The sequence below is a fragment of the Nerophis lumbriciformis genome, linkage group LG21 (assembly GCF_033978685.3).
Source record: "Nerophis lumbriciformis linkage group LG21, RoL_Nlum_v2.1, whole genome shotgun sequence".
In the NCBI taxonomy this organism is placed as follows: domain Eukaryota; kingdom Metazoa; phylum Chordata; class Actinopteri; order Syngnathiformes; family Syngnathidae; genus Nerophis; species Nerophis lumbriciformis.
In genome coordinates this window covers 16,512,501-16,534,958 of record NC_084568.2, presented here as the reverse complement: position 1 = coordinate 16,534,958, position 22,458 = coordinate 16,512,501, and the positions used below count along the sequence as shown (strand labels likewise).

Genomic DNA, 22,458 nt, shown 5'->3' with positions numbered 1-22,458 from the left:
TTCTAGTTTCTTCAAAATAGCCACCCTTTGCTCTGATTACCGCTTTGCACACCCTTGGCATTCTCTCGATGAGCTTCAAGAGGTAGTCACCTGAAATGGTTTTCACTTCACAGGTGTGCCTTATCAGGGTTGATTAGTGGAATTTCTTGCTCTATCATACATATATATATATATATATATATATATATATATTCGTAAAAAAATATTACCTCTTAGTTATATTCATGTAGTATTTTACTGAGTTAAACACAACTATCTATATATGTAAATAAGCAAATACTCTTTGTCCCACAACCACCTCCATTTATTCATATATTAATTTATATTACAACATCATGTTTTTCTGGACACACTGTAAGATACTCACATATTGTCTAAAAAGCTATGCATGTGATATTGTTCATTTCAACTGAAGACTGGTTTATTTAATCTATGATATCTAAATATCTGGTTTCAATATCAAAATCAATATTCATAGCTGAAGAGGCTGACATGGATGTGCAGTATTTGCGTATAAGTTAATAATAAGATACAGGAATATGCAAGTATTTACTGATATCCATCATATTCATGGTAAAAACGATTTATCCGGCGTGATGTGCAAGAACCTGTATAATGGATCATGCGACAGTCCAACCTCCTATATGGCCAACAGCGAAAAAAGCGCCACCCCGGCAGCCATTGTAAGGGAGAGCTGGAGGGGCGCGGCACCGTTGCACATGTCGGTGACACAACAGTCGAAAGTGGCGGTGTAAGGAGTTCCAAGGGCCGTGCCGTTCATCGTAAGCTCACACAAGTTTCGATCCAGGCAGCCGCGAGTGTATATTCTGATCGGCAGTGGTCCGGGGAACTCTGAAAAAAGTGCAATCATACATTCAAAACACGTACTAGAGGGAGTAATGAACTTCATCATGTTCGAATGGCTGTTAAAGTTAAGGAGTTTTGTGATTTCCAACTGTGAGTGCATCACAGGGCTAGTGACAGTGTGACTGTCCTTTGCACAGGGCTGCAAAGGACAGTCCACCTGGATTTTAGCTTTGTTTTTAAATAGAAAGGTGATCTCTGTTATGTTTGTGTGATATACAGTACTATATAGCGTGTTATTGTGTTCAACGTGTACAAATATTTACTAAAATATGTACTTTAGTCGAGGCTGGAACCCATTATTAATGTTTATTTTTTCCTTTGGAGAAACCTGCTTCAATATACAAACTTTTCTATTTACAAAGCCTGTTCAAAAACCAATTAAGTTCAAAAATGGAGCTTGATCTATATAATTATTTTCTATGTACCGGTAATGTGTTTTGTGGTAATATTTTTAACATTATATTAAATTATAAAATTGCTTCTGTTTTTGTACGATTCTCTTTTCGCCAGACCTTTTGGAAAGTATTACTAACCAAAACCGAGGTACCACTGACTGTACTCGACCTGTATTTACTTGGTATACAATCAATACCAAAGTATGTAGTATTACCCACCCCTGGTTCATATCAAATATAATTTAAGAGCAAAATATAAGCACTGAAACATGCTGAAGTGTTTTTGTTTTTTTTAAACTAAAATCCATTAAAATCCAGATTAAACCTGGTTTGGCATTAAGATGTCTAACCCTGCACATATGTGTCAATTTTGATCAAAGTAGATGAGTTACAAGTGTCCAAACTCGAAAACTAAAATATTTCTGTTTTTATTATTATTTTGGTCTAGGGCTCCTCCTGTAGTTGTGAAGTGTAAATGACTTTTCGACGACTGTGGTAACAAGTTAATATAAAGTAATATTTTTAAGTTTGTAGCCCTTTTAAGAACTACAGCTCATTGGACAAAGAGAAATATCGAGTGAAGGCGGCGTTTCCCAAAATATTTTCAACTCACAGCACAAATTAGAAATGTGTGTTGTGTTGTAATCACATCCTTCCCGATGCTCGACACACCACAGACATTTTCAAGAAGATCAGAGCATGCAGAAGGAAGTTATGATCGTTATAATTTTACACCAGAAGGGTACAAAATTAGTGTCAATATCAACACGTAGTCGCGATCGGACCCCAACCTAAAAGCTTTATATCAGTTTGGAAGGAGATCTGATCTTAAATGCAGTAATGACAGTTCGACGGTTGATGGCGATGTGCAGTTTTTGCCGCCAGGCTCCGCCCACTAAGAATGGATACAAATACAGTAGGTACCGACCGATCCAACACTTTAGGGTGGCATTGCATTTGTACCAACTCTGGTCAAGATCTGAATTTGTGGAGCCAAGTTAAACTGTAAATGTTGAACGTTTGGTGGCGAACCATCAAATCAAAGTTTGGCACCATGCCCCGCCCACATCCTACGGCGGAGGCAAAATTCCCTTGTAATTTATGATCAGCCATCTGTCTCATATCTGTCATTTCAACCACAACTCATTTGGTCAAAGTCTGTAGGAGGAGCTTGTTCAAGTTGTTTTTTGGCCTAAAAATGGCCGACGGAGACCAAGATAGTCGACTTCCTGTTTGTTTTCAAATATGGACTATCGAGACTTTTATGTCCATCCTGTACTGATAGACGTTTCCAGCCATTTTCGTGACCATACGTAAATCTGGTGGCAGGGGCTCATTTTTTTTCACATTTTTAAGGAGGTGCCAGAGTCTGTTTTGAAACTTTGTGTTCGATAACCCCAAAATTTTTTAAAATCCCGCCAAAATGTATACGTTTTTGTGCATGTCAAAGTTGGAGGAAAATAATGCACGGACCAATTACAACAGGGCTCTCGCGGCTGCTGCTCGAACCCTAATTAGCTTCTCATGTAATGTACATAAACGTATAAGAAATTATATAACAGTCTGTCGGAATGGTGATTAATGGAAGCAGACAAACATTGGAGATGGACAGTTTCTGGAATATGAACACTTACCCTTATACTAGAATAAGGTTTTGGCATGCATGAGAAAGTGACAACTAAGCTCTCTCATCGGGCAACGCGTCAACATCAAAACCAACGTTGCAATAGGGGGAAGGAGCAAACTGCTTGGTCAGCATTAATGGGACTGATGAGGTCATCGTAAAACAACACGCATGACTGCCGCACTGTTACCTTAAGCTACACAGTAGTGATGTGCGGCTCGATACGGAAATATGAATACCGCCGATACCAGCTCTTTATGCTCTAACATTGAATTTTCAAATCTAAATATCGATATTAGTATTTTCATACACTTTAGCAGTGAAACAATGTTTATCAGTAACAACAACGCAGTGGGAAGTAACTAAATTAATGAGATCTTGTCTAAATGATTAGTGGGAACTAGGGCTGGGCGATATATCGATATGCGCGATATATCGCGGGTTTGTGTCTGTGCGATATAGAAAATGACTTTTTCGTGATATTCGAGTATGCGTTCTCACGCAGTTGCTTTTAGCTGCGGGCATTAAACTACATGCTGTACTCGCTCTTTCCTGTCTCTGCTTCTCACAGACAGCAAGCGCAGCTTCTACATACGTCACATACTGTCACGTCATACGTCACATGCGTATACGCCCTCGCGCAGCAAAGAGGTAGCAGCATGGCTAACGTTAGCTGTGATGCTAGTGGGGGTCCATCGTCTGGCGGTGGTTTGGCTTCAAGTGGGAATATGTCGAACAGACAACCGTAATTTGTCAAGTGTGGGGCGAAAGCGTTGCTATAAAAAGTAGCAGTAGCCTACTGCTAATATGTAGCATCATTTGAAAAGTCCCCTGCTAGTGAATGAAGAGTGCTCACTCAAATCCAATCCACTTTATTTATATAGCACATTTAAACAACACAAATGTTTCCAAAGTGCTGCACAACAATATTAAAAACAATATTTACGTATTCCGCACGTCAACATCTCCGTTCGGTGCCACACGCCCACACCATCAAAATGCCAAGGCAAACATTCCCAGATCAACACCGTATGAAAAAAATAGTGATTTTTTTTAGTTGTGATTTACTTCTCTGCATGAAAGTTTAGAAGTAGCATATATTAATGCAGTATGAAGAATAATGTTTTAATGTAGACACTTAAAATCATCATACTGCTGTGATTATATGCATCAAGTGTTCATTCAAGGCTAAGGCAAAATATCGAGATATATATCACGTATCGCGATATGGCCTTAAAATATTGCGATATTAAAAAAAGGCCATATCGCCCAGCCCTAATGGGAACTAATTTTCCTCTGCCTAGGTAAGTACGTAATGTGCAAGCGCAGTGGCGCACTGAGCTGTGCTCAGTCATTCAGTCTTTCATTTTTTTTATTGAAGAAAATTACTGTCAATTAGAAATGAATCCCTCGGTATTAGAAAACAGCAAGCGTACGCAGAATTTTATTGCAGGCTATTTGGAGACACGACTTTCAGAGTTGAATATAAATACAATAACGCATTCAGTGCACAGTAACACACTCGACTCTGTGGTTAATTGAATAGAAGAATGATTTTCAAACTGTCGTACGTGCACCACTGGTTGTAAGCAGGCTCCATTTAGTAGTACGCCGTAGAATCTCTTGTTTTCAAGTACAGTGTTTTATTTTCCTATATTAAAACACAGTGTTACTGTTCAAACTGTGTGTCATTTTGTTTTGTTTGTTCGTTGAATAAAACCCTGTTTTAAGTGAATATGTAGGCCTACTATGCTACTGTATTTTAATGTTCATCATTATGGTGGTACTTGGTGAAAAAAGTTCGAGAACCACTGGTTTTTACCACCCTGTGGTAAATTTTAAATGTGCTTTATAAATAAAGTTGATTTGATTTGATTTGATTTGAAATAGAACATTTAAGGATGTAGCTTCTAGTAGATTTGTAACATAAACATCATTATATGATATTGCTGTACCAATTTGATATAATTTGTTTTTACTGTATTCAATTATAGCCTTTTCCTTATTATGATAGCTTTTCGTTGCTGTGATGAATCACATTTATGCCTCTAAAAAAACATTTGTCCAGGTGAACGCAAACAGCAAAGAAAAAAGGCAGGAATAAAAGTCTCCACATCTAAAGTTAAATAAGTTGCAAAATGAACAATAAATTCTACTCACCCGCACTTCCTCGGTAGCAAAGCTGGGTTACGTTATCACATGAGACATCGCTTCCAAATAGACAAAGATCTAGTAGAGCTACAGGACAGAAGCGGCAGTCCAGGCAGTGTGCTGTTCAATGAGAAAAAGAAAAACAATCATTGTAGTGATTTTAAGTGAGGAGGATTCTTACAATAATTCATTGCTGTCTATCTTGCTGCAGAGTTGGGAAATGGAGTCATAGTTTGAATATAGTAAGATTTTTTTAACATATTTTTTAGACCTCCAGTGCAAAGATGGGATTGTTTATTCGTTTCTTGAACACGTGTTTCTACAGATTGCGCTACTTCATTGAAACCAGCAGAAGTGTCGTTGATTTGGACGTAAACCCTCCCTATTCTGGTGTTTAGCACATAATGAGACAAACTGTGCCCTTATGTCCCACACATGCTTTGTGTTTGGTCCGCTAATCACAGCAATTGAGCAAAGTTTTGTTACGAATGTTAGCTATAATTGAATGTACATTCTATCGTCACAACAACATTACTGCAAACTGTGAGTTGCTTCTCTTAGACTGCCTTTGTGTATGTGCACAAAAGCGATGAGTGGCAACACCAAACGCCAGACAAATTCCCCGGACCGACGCACAATTTTTATTCAGTATCATTAGTAATTATGAAAAAATACAGACACTTTGAAATAAATATATGTTCTGTTAAATCGTTAGCGTATGTTACTGGAAGCAAGCTAAAGTATAGCTTTCGGTGTACACAAGGGGTCAATCCTGGGACCAAAACTCTTTAACCTGTATTTTTCCGAAGCATCAAACAGGTTTAAATGTGGTTATAGTGCGTATATATTTTCTCATTCTGTTTTGTACACTCTTGGAGTCAACATGTGCATAGTCATGTACATAGTGTCATGCACATAGTGTATATACCCCCCAGCCCCTATTTTTTGTACCGTATTTTTCGGACTATAAGTCGCAGTTTTTTTCATAGTTTGGTGCGACTTATACTCAGGAGCGACTTATGTGTGAAATTATGAACACATTACCGTAAAATATCAAATAATATTATTTAGCTCATTCACGTAAGAGACTAGACGTATAAGATTTCATGGGATTTAGCGATTAGGAGTGACAGATTGTTTGGTAAACGTATAGCATGTTCTATATGTTATAGTTATTTAAATGACTCTTATGTTACGTTAACATACCAGGCACGTTCTCAGTTGGTTATTTATGCGTCATTTAACATACACTTATTCAGCCTGTTGTTCACTATTCTTTATTTATTTTAAATTGCCTTTCAAATGTCTATTCTTGGTGTTGGGTTTTATCAAATACATTTCCCAAAAAAATGCGACTTATACTCCAGTGCGACTTATATATGGTTTTTTTCCTTCTTTCTTATGCATTTTCGGCAGGTGCGACTTATACTCCAGTGCGACTTATACTCCGAAAAATACGGTATATATTGTTTTTCAAATCACCTGACATGTATACTGTGTATATGTACATAATTTATCAATTTTTTTAACGTCATTTTTTATATACATACTACAGGTTATATATCTTTTATTATTGAATGTACCAAATGTGATGAATATTTAATGGACCACAATGGAAACAAGCCTTTTGGCTTTTTGTGCCATCCATTTGCCTGTTTAAAGCATTACATGGATTCAATTCTTGAAGATGTCAATAAACTTCTCATTCAATCAATCAATAAATAGCATTTGTAAAACCCTAGAAGTATTATCTACAGAGGACACTACTGCAATTTGTTAATGAGAGAATCCACCAGAGCAACTAAAACACAGAGAACATGATTTACTTAAAAAGGTTGTTTGAAATAAACCGCCCTTCCTCATACTTAATCCAAACTAAAATTATGAGTAGAAAAATAATGTTCTATGATAACAAAAGCTAGCTGGAGGTGTTCTTGTTATATTTTTTGGGGATGTAATGTATTTTTATTTTATTTTATTTTATTTATTTATTTTTTGGTCATAAAAAAATACAGTCATGTGTGCTTACGGCCTGTATCCCTGCAGACTGTATTGATATATATTGATATATAATGTAGGAACCATAAATATTAATAACGGAAATAAACAACCCATTTGTGCGAATGAGTGTGAATGAGTGTAAATGGAGGAGGGAGGTTTTTTGGGTTGGTGCACTAATTGTAAGTGTATCTTGTGTTTTTTATGTTGATTTAATTTAAAAAAAAAAAAAAAAAAAAAAAAAAAAAAATTTAATTTCTTGTGCGGCTCGGTACCAATCGATCCACGGACCGGTACCGGGCCGTGGCCCGGTGGTTGGGGACCACTGATTTAGAGGACACTACTGCAATTTGTTCATGAGAGAATCCGCCAGAGCAACTAAAACACAGAGAAAATGAATTGCGTAAAAAGGTGGTTTGAAATAAACCGCCCATCCTCATACTTAATCCAAACTAAAATTATGAGTAGAAAAGTAATATTCTATGATAACAAAAGATAGCCAGAGGTGTTCTTGTTATATTTTTTGGGGATTAAAAAATTTAACTTTGAGCAAGTTGCAAACAGCCCCTTTAAACATAGCTTGTGGTGTACACCAGGGGTCAATCCTGGGACCAAGACTGTTTAACTTGTATTTGAATGAAATCTGTAAAACCCCTGCCATTTGTAAACAGCCTCCCTAGATAAAAATCGCACAATTTGCACATTTCCTAGCTTTTCATCTTTAGTGCGCAAGCTGGCGTTCCCTTTTAGTGCACTGCGCGCACTGCTGAGTGCACTTGGCCAAATACAGCATAGAAATCAATGATGAGACTGCTGTGAGTCTTTTTTCTCTGATTTGTGCGCAAGCAAGCTTACACTCTTCGTGCAGTTAAGAGAATTGAGTTCTGAGGTCACGCAAACGCTTTTGTCAGCATGTCGCCAATATAATGTTTAGTTTTAAGCATGACTTCGTAAAGCTTGTGTAATATATTGAATGTGTAAATGGGACATTGTTTTTCTTGCTAATCAAATAAAAAAAATTGCAGTAGTACTCCGATTTAACATGTAGAAGTGCAAAACTCACAAAGTCGCTAACAGACTTTTAAAACTTAAAAAAAAAATAAGGAGGACTTTAACAAAGTAACGGCTGTTCAGCCCATGGACCTTTTATATATAATAAAAGGAAGACTGCAAATGATTATGTGTTTTATTTTTACAAAAACACACCAAATTCTTTTGAAAACAGAATGTCTTGTCCCAGCTCAATCCACTGTGCATCCAAACTTCGGCAATATTCCAGATATTTTTGGAAAATGTTATATTGAACTCTGAAAGGAGAACCACCCTTACTTAAATAACATGTTATTCAATGGTAGAAGGCTGTCATCAGCCCGAGAATGTAGTGCACAGTGATGTGAGATTTTTTTATGTTTGTGTGCAAAAGTTGCCCTATTATACCCACACACAAAAAAAAATAATTATATTACCAGTCCTCGCTCAGGGAGGTGAGTCATTTTTGTTGCACAGTGACAGTACTCAATAGGTGTGGTTCCATTAGTTGTGCAGTAATTAACGTTATTATGACGTGCAAGAAACAAAAGAAGCTTCACTTCTCGACATACAAGATGTTTGTACTGGAGTTTTTTTTCGACCCCACCTTTTTAGACAATCACAGGAATGCCATACTGCAGATGTCATACACACTTTACTGCACAATCTAATGAGTTCCAATAATACTTGTATCAAAACTCATATACATTACGTTTGATTACATGTGAAGTGCAACATGTGTAGATGAAAAAGAAAATTCAGGCAATTTTTTGTATCGGATCAGTGGAATTTTTCATGAGGCTTGGTTTTTTACAAAAAATGTCACCAAAATGTTGTACCCCGTCTCAGTTATATGGCCAAACATTGCGCATAACAAACCACTATAGTCTGTTTTCAATGCAAATTATTCTGTGTATAAGGGGGTCCAAACAAAAAAATCCCATGTATTGGTAAATCAGTCCCAGCAAAGCCACCATGGGGCCAAAGAAAATTGCGAGTGCCAGTGCTTTGATTAAAAAAAAGTGAGAAACACTATTGAATTCCAGTCCTCTTTGCCAACTAGAGTCTTCTATAAGGGCAAAAGTAACGTTAAAATGTTAATTTATCCATCCATCCATTTCCTACCGCTTGTCTCTTTCGGGGGTGTGGGGGGTGCTGGAGCCTATCTCAGCTGCATTCGGATGAAATAAAATTAAAAAAAATAAAATTAAAATACACGATAAATTAATAAACTACTACATATTCCTGGTCCTTTTTAGGACATTTTCAATTAAGCAATTGTAACCCTGATGTTGCATTTCCTTTCCATTTCCATCTTTACATTTATTTAATTCACTCAATATTGAATAAAAACTAATTGAATACTGAATAATTAAAATAAATCATGAATGAAACAGAAAATAAAGAAATATAAATATGCTCAGTATTCGCAGATATACAACATTCGCTATTCAACTCAAAAAACTATATTTATATTGTATGTCACACAACAACAACAACAACAAAAAAATCATTATGATTTTTTTTTTTTAATACATAAAGAGATTTACATTGTACTGCTTTGTACATTTTTTGGCATGTTCGAAAAAAAAAATATACCATTAATTGTCTCTTAATCGGCAACATAGAAAACATACTCGTACAAGAAAATCTGGTCTTTTTTCTTTTAGTAAAACCATGCAGTAATCGTGTAATAACCGTTCAATAAGGGAAGCGTGAGACAAATATTTTCTCTCCCAGCTCTGATGCACTTACCCGCCACTACAATGGCCGCCAGGAAGGTCGTTGCTTTCCAAAAGTTGTTCATCGTCTCTACAAAAACTTTCACCTGAATAAGATTTACACAAAGCCAGGGACTTAAATACGCCGACGGTCACGTGACCAATCAATAGACGTGTGTACTGCACGTCAATGGGAAAGGCTGTAAAAATGTGACACTTCAGGTTTTGCAGTTTTGCAAGTAGTATGATTGGAAGACTTCCAGTGCTAAAAAAAAAAAAAAAAAAAAATCAAAAATTTTTCATCAACATTGATTTATTTAACTTGTGTATATAACATATTTGATTATTTGTTGACAAATGGAGAGTCAACTATGAAGTAGGTTACACCGAAATGATGGTTGTTGGTCTTTATCTACAACCCCACTCTTTACTTGGAACGTTGAAGGCTTCATGTGTTACAACAGGGGTGTCCAGACGTTTTCTACCAAGGGCAGCATACTAAAAAGTCAAAGCATGCCGCACCATTTTTATATATTTTTTTATTCTAAAAACAAAAATGATATACAGTACAGACCAAAAGTTTGGACACACCTTCTCATTTCGATGCATTTTTTTTTATTTTCATGACTATTTACAATGTAGATTGTCACTGAAGGCATCAAAACTATGACACCTGTGAAGTGAAAACCATTTCAGGTGACTACCTCTTGAAGCTCATCGAGAGAATGCCAAGAGTGTGCAAAACAGTAATCAGAGCAAAGGGTGGCTATTAAACTAGAATATAAAAATATGTTTTCAGTTATTTCACCTTTTTTGTTAAGTACATAACTCCACATGTGTTCATTCATAGTTTTGATGCCTTCAGTGACAATCTGCAATGTAAATAGTCATGAAAATAAAGAAAAGGTGTGTCCAAACTTTTGGCCTGTACTGTATATTCAAAGATATAACTTTGTGTCAGCTTTGTATTATAGGTGACATGATTATTCCTGTGATATACTGATATTGGAGTCTTGAGAATTGGCCAATACCGATATTAAACCGATACGATATCAGCACAAATGATACATGCTTTTATTGTTTTGTACTGTGGCGTGTTCAAAAAAGTAGAATAAGTGAAAAAAGAGAACAATGCTAGGTATGAAAAACACTTACCTATTTATCATTAATTGTCTGGAATTAATTTATGATGTCTTTAAGTTGAAGCTGAGTGGTCATTGTTGGGTTTTTTTGCAACGTCTTGTGGTCACACTAAGACGTGACGTAGTATGTGGAGTGATGCGGACACATTGGTTACTGGATACAATTTTTAACACTCTGCTGTCTTGGAGACTTTGAATCTGTACTTAATCATTTTTTTAACTTTTTTATATTGACAAATGTGGTGTTTTAGACTGCAAATTATTCAATAAAGGACACTTGTTATGTATGGCTCGTTTGTGTGCTTAGCTGTTGTCAATTAGGGACACTAATTATGTATGTCGGGCTTGCGCTAATCCAATACTTGTTATTTTGCTTGTATCGGATTGATATCCAATATCAATATCATATTTACACAGTTGTTAGTATAGTAATGTATGTTTTTTTTCATTACATTAAGTCTTGTTGCTCTTGTTTTGTTTGATCCTATTTCAACAATATAGTGCGGGCCAACAAAACTCGGGTTGCGGGCCGCTCATGGTCCCCACGCCACGCTTTGGACACCATTGCCTTGAAAGGTTCTTAGTAGCTGAAACTATTCGTCATTATGTTTACAGGCACATACCAGAACACTGACTTGTTGCATAATTACCACAATCAACTGGCTCATTAAAAAGGTGGAGTCTAGCGTTGGAATTGAACTCGTCTTGGAAGACCGGTCTGTGGGAATTGTTGTCAATCCATACGGCGGGAGTGTATTTGTCTCACAATTCGCACTTGTGCAGCTTAAATTATAGGTTACTGCGCAGCAAAGATATCCAACAGGTGACAAGTGAGCTTAATAATGCATTGGTGTTTGTTTTACCAGAGCAGACATCCTGTTCATGTTGTAGATCAGGGGTGTCCAAACCTTTTCCACTAAGGGCAGCATACTAAAACGTCAAAGCATGCAGAGGCCATTTTGATATTTGTTATTCTGTAAAACAATGCTCAAACGGAACTTATATAAAGATATAACTTTGTGTCATCCCTGTGTTATAGGTGATATCATTATTCCTTTACGATACCAATATCGGATCCTTGAGTATTGGCTGATACCGATATTAATCCCATACGATATCAGCACAAACTATACACACTTTTATCATTTTGTAGAGTGGAATGTTGGAAAAGGTTTGATCAAGCGAATGTACTCAAAGTGTGAACAATGAAAAACACCAACTCATTTTTGACTACGTTTACACTGCAGGTCCAAATCGGATTTTTTCGATATCGGATATTTTCCGGCTGACTGTTTACACTGGAAGTGAAATGTGATCTTTATCAGACTCCGGTATAAACACGCACAGGCCCCAAAGTGGCCCCAGTGTGGCCCCGACGTCACTTGCATGCGCAGTTCGACAGAGTGAAAACAAAGGAAGTTGACCGGATTCCGTTAATGAACAAGGAGGTCGCAACTACTACTACAAAATAAAAGTTGCCACCATAGATATGGTCACTACACCTTAAAATAAGTGTTTTTTACGAGAACATAAATTAAAGTGATATAATGTACAAACCCCGTTTCCATATGAGTTGGGAAAGTGTGTTAAATGTAAATATAAACGGAATACAATGATTTGCAAATCCTTTTCAACCCCTATTCAATTGAATGCACTACAAAGACAAGATATTTGATGTTCAAACTCATAAACTTTTCTTTTTTTTTTGCAAATAATAATTAACTTAGAATTTCATGGCTGCAACACGTGCCAAAGTAGTTGGGAAAGGGCATGTTCACCACTGTGTTACATCACCTTTTCTTTTAACAACACTCAATAAACGATTGGGAACTGAGGAAACTAATTGTTAAAGCTTTGAAAGTGGAATTCTTTCCCATTCTTGTTTTATGTAGAGTGTCAGTCGTTCAACAGTCCGGGGTCTCCGCAGTCGTATTTTACGCTTCATAATGCGCCACACATTTTCGATGGGAGACAGGTCTGGACTGCAGGCGGGGCAGGAAAGTACACGCACTCATTTTTTACGAAGCCACGCTGTTGTAACACGTGCTGAATGTGGTTTGGCATTGTCTTGCTGAAATAAGCAGGGGCGTCCATGAAAAAGACGGCGCTTAGATGGCAGCATAGGTTGTTCCAAAACCTGTATGTACCTTTCAGCATTAATGGTGCCTTCCCAGATGTGTAACTTACCCATGCCTTGGGCACTAATACACCCCCATACCATCACAGATGCTGCCTTTTGAACTTTGCGTCGATAACAGTCTGGATGGTTCGCTTCCCCTTTGGTCCGGATGACACGATGTTGAATATTTCCAAAAACAATTTGAAATGTGGACTCGTCAGACCACAGAACACTTTTCCACTTTGCATGAGTCCATCTTAGATGATCTCGGGCCCAGAGAAGCCGGCGGCGTTTCTGGATGTTGTTGATAAATGGCTTTCGCTTTGCATAGTAGAGCTTTAACTTGCACTTACAGATGTAGCGACGAACTGTATTTAGTGACAGTGGTTTTCTGAAGTGTTCCTGAGCCCATGTGGTGATATCCTTTAGAGATTGATGTCGGTTTTTGATACAGCGCCGTCTGAGGGATCGAAGGTCACGATCATTCAATGTTGGTTTCCGGCCATGCCGCTTACGTGGAGTGATTTCTCCAAATTCTCTGAACCTTTTGATGATATTATGGACCGTAGATGTTGAAATCCCTAAATTTCTTGCAATTGCACTTTGAGAAACATTGTTCTTAAACTGTTTGACTATTTGCTCATGCAGTTGTGGACAAAGGGGTGTACCTCGCCCCATCCTTTCTTGTGAAAGACTGAACATTTTTTGGGAAGCTGTTTTTATACCCAATCATGGCACCCACCTGTTCCCAATTAGCCTGCACACCTGTGGGATGTTCCAAATAAGTGTTTGATGAGCATTCCTCAACTTTATCAGTATTTATTCCCACCTTTCCCAACTTCTTTGTCACGTGTTGCTGGCATCAAATTCTAAAGTTAATGATTATTTGCAAAAAAAAAAAGTTTATCAGTTTGAACATCAAATATGTTGTCTTTGTAGCATATTCAACTGAATATGGGTTGAAAATGATTTTTAAATCATTGTATTCCGTTTATATTTACATCTAACACAATTTCCCAACTCATATGGAAACGGGGTTTGTATGAATGGATGTATATAGAGCAATATATTTGGGAGGGGTCTAATCCTTAAATACAGGAGTCCCCAAACGAAGGCCATCGTCCAAAATACGGCCCGCAGGAAGTCACAAGTTTAAAAAAATTGTAATTGTATTTAATTTTTTTTTAAATCTGTCCTTTCTAATCAATTTTCTACCGCTTGTTACTCTTGGTGTCTCCTAGCCTCTCAGGCAAATCATATTGCCTAAAAAATGCATTTTCCCATCAATAACGTGACATCTTTGCGCTCGCGCCGCAGTGTCAAGCGAGCCCTCTTTCAGTCAATTAATGCGCAAGGAATATACTGTATATATATGTATATATTGTGGTACCTGATTCTCACCAAGACAGAGGTTTGGTTTTGCAGCAAGCCGAAAAGGGCATTTATTGTACAAGTCTTTTTAGGAAGGGCGGGGTGTGGAAGTAGCAAACTTTAAGTGTCCATTAATAAACATAAATATCTCCCATCTGGGGCTCTCAGTTCTTCACACAGCACACTTCTTTAAAGGTCATAGGTCATTGCCGCCTGATGCACCTGCCTTGACACAGAGGAGAGCCAGACCTGAATGAGGCAGAGTTAAGAACAGTTTGTAGCTGGGCCCCACCTGGTGCCACTTCAGGCTGATTGAGCAGGTACAGGGGAATGTACCGCCCCTCGATGATGCGGCCAAGGCTGGGGCGTTGTCTTCCGTGTTCCACTCTGCCTCCATTCCCTGGCTCCTCCCCTGTGAGGTGCCTACCTGTCAGGCGGTGCTTGAGTGAGACTCCACAATATATATATATATATTAGGGATGTACGATAATGGCTTTTTGCCGATATCCGATATTGTCCAACTCTTTAATTACCGATACCGATATCAACCGATACCGATATCAACCGATATATGCAGTCGTGGAATTAACACATTATTATGCCTAATTTGGACAACCAGGTATGGTGAAGATAAGGTACTTTTTAAAAAAATTAATAAAATAAGATAAATAAATTAAAAACATTTTCTTGAATAAAAAAGAAAGTAAAACAATATAAAAACAGTTACATAGAAACTAGTAATTAATGAAAATGAGTGAAATTAACTGTTAAAGGTTAGTACTATTAGTGGACCAGCAGCACGCACAATCATGTGTGCTTACGGACTGTATCCCTTGCAGACTGTATTGATATATATTGATATATAATGTAGGAACCAGCATACTAACAACAGAAAGAAACAACCCTTTTGTGTGAATGAGTGTAAATGGGGGAGGGAGGTTTTTTGGGCTGGTGCACTAATTGTAAGTTGTGTTTTTTATGTTGATTTAATATTTTTTTTTAAAAGGAAAAAAAAAAGCGATACCGATAAGAAAAAAAACGATACCGATAATTTCCGATTTTACATTTTAACGCATTTATCGGCCGATAATATTGGCAGGCCGATATCATCGGACATCCCTAATATATATATATATATATATATATATATATATATATATATACAGCCCGGCCCCTTGCTAATTTATTTTAACCCAATGCGGCCCCCGAGTCAAAAAGTGTGGGGACCCTTGCTTTAATGGCTGTTAAATAGAGGAGGCACGGACATCAGCGTGGATCAACGTTAGCGTTGTTTTTCAACTCACATGTAAGCAAATACATCACAGCGTCAATTCCGGTCCTTCAACAATCGCTATTTCTTCGTAATCAAAATATATATTTATAAATTACATATAGCCTATTATTTACGCACTATTGACTAGTAATGCACAAAAAATTTGCCATCCGAAAATAGATTTTGCTCACCAAAACCGGATGTTGTGATGAAGTATCCACTTCCGCTGGAGGGCTGTATCTTTCCCCACGCACACCAATGACATAGCTCGCCCAAAGCTGACCAAAAAGTCACATACAGGTCGCATTCAGGTCGCATTGACGTTTAGACTGAAGCCACATTTAAAAAGATCAGATTCCAATTTGGATTTGGACTACCTCCTGATGTGGCCTGAATCTGATGCCAAAAGATCAGATTTGAACCACTTTGGAGGGTTTAAACTGGAAAAAAACGTTTTTATCTGTGTCACTTGAGGGCAAAAAAATCTGATTTGGTGTGCAGTGTAAACGATTGATCGTTTGAAATAGACTTATTTTTTGGCCACGATAACTGATTAAAGGAGCACTAAGTAACTTGTCAACCTTCATAAAATATTTGTATAACTTTTGGGATGATACAGCTAGTTGAATGACACCTCTGTCATGGCCTGAGGGGGTCTGTATCGTTTTACTGGCACTTAGCGACATTAAAGAGGGTGGCAGGAACCCTGCCACACAAAAAACTACAAACGTGCTGACTTGTTTTGCAGCATACATAACTCCCTTTTTTCCCAATTTGTTAAAAAGACGGAAGTCCATGCGAACGCCTACGTGCCGCCCGAAAACAAAAATAATAATAATAATAAGAATGTCTACGTGCAATTACTGCTATCATGACCAAAGCTCCAAAATATCCAAAGAAACGAACATTTTTGGCTGAAGAGACAAAAAAGAAAAACAGAGTTTACTCGGATAAAAGGACAGTCAGGATCAACAATGCCCTGGCTTTCACTCGCTGGCGTGAGCTTAAATACGAGGAATTTCAGACCGAAGCTGCCTTGGTGGGTTTCGTCTGAGGACATGTCCACACGAACACGGATACTTAATGAATGCATACTTATCTCTGCATTTAGGCTTCTTGTCACATACTTTTATCTTTAAAAACGCAGACTTTTGCAAACGCTGGCCAAAGTGTAGAGTTTCAAAACTCTCCGCTTAGCGTATGCGTGTACACGGCACAAACGGAGACTTGTGATGACGTCACGGTTGTGCCGTGTCATTTCCAAAGCTCAACAACACTGCCTTTAAACACACTATAAGAAGACTTATTGTATGTCTGAACCTAAAAATGCTGCTATTTTCACTAAAAACACATCAAAATGGGCTTTGCGACATTCAGTGCTAACGACAGTGAGCGAACCTCCACCTGATGGGACAACTTTGACAAGCAAGACTTTTTGCTCAGTGTCAAAAGAAAGGTGCAATATTATCTCATGTTTTTAGTCCTTATTTAATGACAAATCATGAAGTTAACTTACGTGTGTTGCTTCCATTTTTGTAGATGGATCCGGGCGCGACCGTGCACGAATGTAAAAAGCGACCAAGCAAACATATACTGTATGTATGTACAAACTTACATATACACATACTGTACATATGCAAGCACATATGCATACATACACTCATGCATATAATCACGTATCATCAAACATATATTAACGTTGTTCCCTTAGGGCAGGGGTGTCAAAGTCAAAGTGAATAATCTATGGCCCCCGGGATGATATTTGATTAGTATTAGAACCGGCCCGCAGGCGCCTGCTGCTGTTTTGCACGCACCAATACTCCATCCGTGTTGGCGCGAATAATTTTCAAAATGGCGTACCAGGGACCCCATCAAGTCATAAAAATGGGGTCCCATAGTAAATTCTTGGGGTTCCACTTTTTTGTAAGCGTTTTGAAAACAAATGATAAATGTACCGGTATGCATTATCCTGTTATATCTCACATTCTATATTGTGTTTTGGAAAAAGGTTGTCATAAACGTTACTTAATTCATAAAAAAAATAATCCAAAAGAAAACACATTTTTATGCATGTGTAAATGTATTCAGTTATAAACATTCATTCACTTTCTTCTTTCTTTCATTGATCTAAACTTTACCGCTGCCGGTATTTTTTAAATATTTTTATTGTAATATTTTCAGAAGGTGTTTGTTCTATTTTTGGACAAAGTAAGACAAAGAAAACAATCTGAAGTTTTTATTTTTTAGTTTTAATGCCATGATTTTAATAGTCCAGCCCGCGTGTACACAGATTTTCCTCCAGGCGGCCCCTGAGCTAAAATGAGTTTGACACTCCTGCCCTTTGTCAAAACTTGGACTATGGTGTGATTTGTTCTCCCGTGGTGCAAATGATTTGGACCAGATATGACTTGCAGGTGAATATATATTTAATTTTACTATAACAAAAGGAACAAACTAAAGGCGCGTACAAGGGCGGAAGTACAAAACTTGACTATAAACACAAAACTTGCACAAAGGCAGAAATTATGAACAATTAAACAAAACTTGCAAACTATGGCATGAATAAAGAAAACTTACTTGGACAAGAAAACGTCATGAAAAAAGAGCAGCAAGGGTCATAAGGGTGTGTGTGGAGAGTGTGACAGGGGTATGATGTCGCCAGAAAGACAAACTGAAAACAATGAACTTAAATACTACAGACATGCTTAGCGAAAACAGGTGCGTGACTCAAAATGTGAAACAGGTGCGTGACGTGACAGGTGAAAACTAATGGTTGCTATGGTAACAAAACAAGAGTGCACAATGAGTCCAAACGTGGAACAGGTGAAACTAATGGGTAACCATGGAAACAAGACAAGGGAGTGAAAAGCAGGACCTAAAAAGAGTCCAAAACCAGACAGCACATGGCCAAACAAAAATATGATCAACACAGACATGAGCACCCTCTCCGCAGTGGTCACTCAAGAGCGTGTCACGTTTGAATGCGCCATCATGAGTAGCAACCAGACCGCTGTTTTCAGATTTCAAGTGCGTTCGCGTTGTTTTCGTCACCATTATACACACACTCATGACGTACAACACATTATCCCTGTTTATCTAGAACACAGGTGTCAAACTCAAGGCCCGGGGGCCAGATCTGGCCCGCAACATCATTTTATCTGGCCCGCAAACACCTGGAAATATGTGTCAATAAAGTACTTAATATTTCTTCACTAAATGTAATTGATTTTTTTCATTTTGACAGAAAAAATATATGTACTGCTTGAAATTGCATACCTTTTAAACTTTAATAGTATCCAATATTGCAACAAATATTACAGCATATCATCATACTTTCCAATCATGTTTTTGCCTAAGTAAAAATAAATAAAAATACTTAACTTTATAGCAAACTACCCATCAAATTAATAAAAATTACAATACATTTTACATTGTTCTTTACAGCATTATACTGTAAATTGAAAAAAAAAAACACTACTGTTTTTTGCGTTAAAATTCTGTTGACTGAGCTGCCAGTTTTTGACTGTAAAATCTACGGTTGTTGTTTTTAACGGTGTATTACTGTAAATGGAAATTTGTTTTCACGGTAGAAAAATTGGCAGTGAAGTTGCCAGAATAAAAAAAGAACGTGTATTGTTTTTCCATTAACAAAAAATGTTATAAAAAGCAATGTAAATTTAACACAACATTTCTAGCAACTAGGCTGCCAGCTTTTTACGTAACTGCAAAAAGAAACATATGTTTAATGTACCCGAAGATTTTACGCCATTTTTTTTGTCCCCTTTATTTAGAAAAGTACCGAAAAGTATCAAAATAATTTTAGTACCGGTACCAAAATATTGGTATCGTTACAACACTATTTCCTACACTAATTTCATGAATTTGACCAATCAAAAATACACCTTAACTGTGAAACATATGTTTCTGTTTCTTTAATAAGCGTTTCCAACAATACCAACCTTTTTAAAATGGGGTAAATGATAGGAAAGTTATGACATTTTTAACAAAAAGGTCACATCTAAAATCTTAAGCCACATTGACTTCGTATTGAAGAGGTTGATCATAAATTTGTTTATTCTCAAATGTTAAAAAATTCATAACCTTCTTAATATTTATCACAGGAAAATGATACTTACCTCACTGAAATCGTCAAGACCAGTCTCATAATACAGGTTTTATTTAAATGGGTTCATTTTTAAAATGTTACACACATACCTATACTATACTGCCTCTAAAAAATACCATTACTTTTTTTTTTTTTACATACATGACGGTGCACCGTCATGTGATCGTGACATTGCTGGTAAAACGAGAAGAGGCGCATGCCATGTTGGCAACACCCACGCACGGAGTACTTAAAAGCAGATACAGAGGGAGAATGGACGCATTTTGGCTTAAACAATAATGATAAAGGTGAAGTTATAAACACTCTGCAAAAAGTGCTTTAAAAAATAGCTAGTTTGCTAGCGGTCAATGTCCATCCACAATGTTATAGCTGCTTCTAAATCACTAATCCTCGCCTCCATGGCGACAAATAAACTACTTTTTACAAGTATCATCCCTGCAGGACAAGGAATAGCTAAACATGTGGAGGATACAATAGCTCACTGCTAACAGCAAGCTAGCGATCCTGAATGTAAACAAATGGGTGGATCTACACAGACATCGACTGTAACCATACCAAGTACAAGAGCTGTATATAGTCGATACTACACTGATTACATCGATATTTTTTATAATGACAAAATCTTTTGTCATTTCTTATTGTTTATAAACTCAGGAAATACGTCCGTGGACACAGGAGAACTTTAAGTATGACCAATGTATGATCCTGTAACTACTTGGTATTGGATTGATACCAACATTTCTGGTATCACCCAAAGCTCAAGTAAAGTATACAAACAGCAGAAGAATACGTGATTATTACTTTTTAACAGAAGTGTAGATAGAACATGTTAAGACAGAGAGTAAGCAGATTTTAACAGTAAATGAACAAGTAGAACAATAATCAATTTTCTACCGCTTGTCCCTCATGATTTTGACAAAATAATGAAATGAGAAATGACACAATATGTTATTGCATATGTCAGCAGACTAATTAGGAGCCTTTGTTTGTTTACTTACTACTGAAGAATAAGTTGTCTGGTATGTTTACTATTTTATTTAGGGACACAATTGTTATTTGATTGCAATAAGAAATGTATGTTTAATGTATTATAATATTTTATGTTCAAATAAAGCCATTATTTTGAAAAGTATCAAAATACATTTCGGTATCGGTACCAATATATTGGTATCGGGACAACCCTTCAACATATGTGTTCAATTGGCAACAAAGCAAAACATATTCTGAATGAGAAGTCACACCATTCTTTTTACTGTTCTGTGGTGTTGCCATATTTGAATATTATGTGGAGCTATGGGAAAATACTGTGAATACCAAAGTAAACTTCACTGTGCCACAAAAAATGCATTATTAAATACTTTTTTACACGCACTTCGTCTGCTGTCTCTGCATCTTGGGGTCGCGCCTCAAGCTACGTAACCCTTACAAGTTATTACTATTAGAAATTTAAAAGAGACAAACTTCAAGCATTTGTTCTATACTTAAGTCTGATTAATTGGTTTATTTACTTCAGATTAAAGAAAAGATGAGAAAATTTTAGGTTATTTCATTTCAGAAAGAGAGGTTAGTCAAATTCAGAGTTAGCTACCATGGTAACTTACTTTGTGGACCTAACATGCTCGCTGGCAGGTTATCTTGAACAAACTGTCTCCTCCTCCCTCCTGATAAATGGGAAGCCCGCTGTCAGACATGACATGTCTGTTAATTTGGAACCAGTAGCTATAATTATATAATTAATAGATATAATAATAGATATAATTCATTCCCAAAGACTTATGTCAAAAAAGGATTTTTAACCCATGGTTAGTTAGATGTAATGTCATTTTAAAAATATCCCGCTAGTCAATTAAAAATATATATATACATTTTTTTAATTTCAATTAAAATGTATGCAAAATGTAGTTTTTTTTCCAATTTTGTAATTGAGACATAACTCAAATCTGTATCGTATCCTGCTGAGAACCGCAGCATCCTCGAAACTAATGCAAAAATGTCCACTGTAAAGGACGCTGGTTGTCAAGTGACATCAAGTGAACTGTTAAACTTGAAAAAGAAAAGAAAATACAATAAATATTTTTTACCCGTATTTCAGATATTTAATCTGTTTTAGCCAATATTTTAAAAATTACATTAAAAAGTTTTTTTTTTGGTATTTCATTTTTGTAAATATAACCAATAAATGAGCTAGTTTACTTACAAGTAAAATAACCTTCCAACAAGAGCTAAAATGTCCGATAATTTTTCCTATTTCAAGAAATGTATCTCGCATTTTAGTACGTACAGTAATACGCACTGATAAGTAAATTGGTCTAACTGACAGAAAGTGCCGTATTATAACAAAATATGATATGTAATTTGCATTCGCATCAATGTAAAAAAAAAATTGTCAACAAATAAGAGATTATTTTCAGCTGCCTCCATGTGCACAAACTTTAAAGGTCACCCTCCACTTTCTAAATGAACTACTGCACTTAAACTCATGCATTGACTCTGGCAGTAACGGTCAGAGTTTCCCATCTTGAGGTCAATCAACTCAGACTGAAGGTCTAAACTCCGCTCACATTCTCACTCGTGTGCTCACAGTTAACGTGCGTTATGAATGTGTTGAACCGAGTTCCTGGAATACCTCCCTTGCTCACTAA

General features: G+C 36.8%; 1 protein-coding gene across 1 annotated transcript; it reads right to left on the bottom strand.

Moving 5' to 3' along the window:
• Positions 1–282: 282 nt before the first annotated feature.
• On the bottom strand, positions 283–9,934 carry lye (lymphocyte antigen-6, epidermis). The gene is made up of 3 exons (XM_061983417.1): positions 9,820–9,934; positions 5,047–5,157; positions 283–852 (listed from the first exon to the last, which is right to left on the bottom strand). The coding sequence occupies exons 1-3, from the start codon at positions 9,869–9,871 to the stop codon at positions 641–643; spliced, it is 375 nt and encodes a 124-aa protein (XP_061839401.1). The 5' UTR covers positions 9,872–9,934; the 3' UTR covers positions 283–640.
• Positions 9,935–22,458: the final 12,524 nt, after the last annotated feature.

Coding starts and splice junctions, on each gene's coding strand:
- lye (XM_061983417.1), bottom strand. CDS start 9,871: ATGAACAACTTTTGGAAAGCAACGACCTTCCTGGCGGCCATTGTAGTG. Junction 5,158..9,819: donor GGCGGCCATTGTAGTGGCGG/GTAAGTGCATCA, acceptor CTCATTGAACAG/CACACTGCCTGGACTGCCGC. Junction 853..5,046: donor TTGCTACCGAGGAAGTGCGG/GTGAGTAGAATT, acceptor CACTTTTTTCAG/AGTTCCCCGGACCACTGCCG.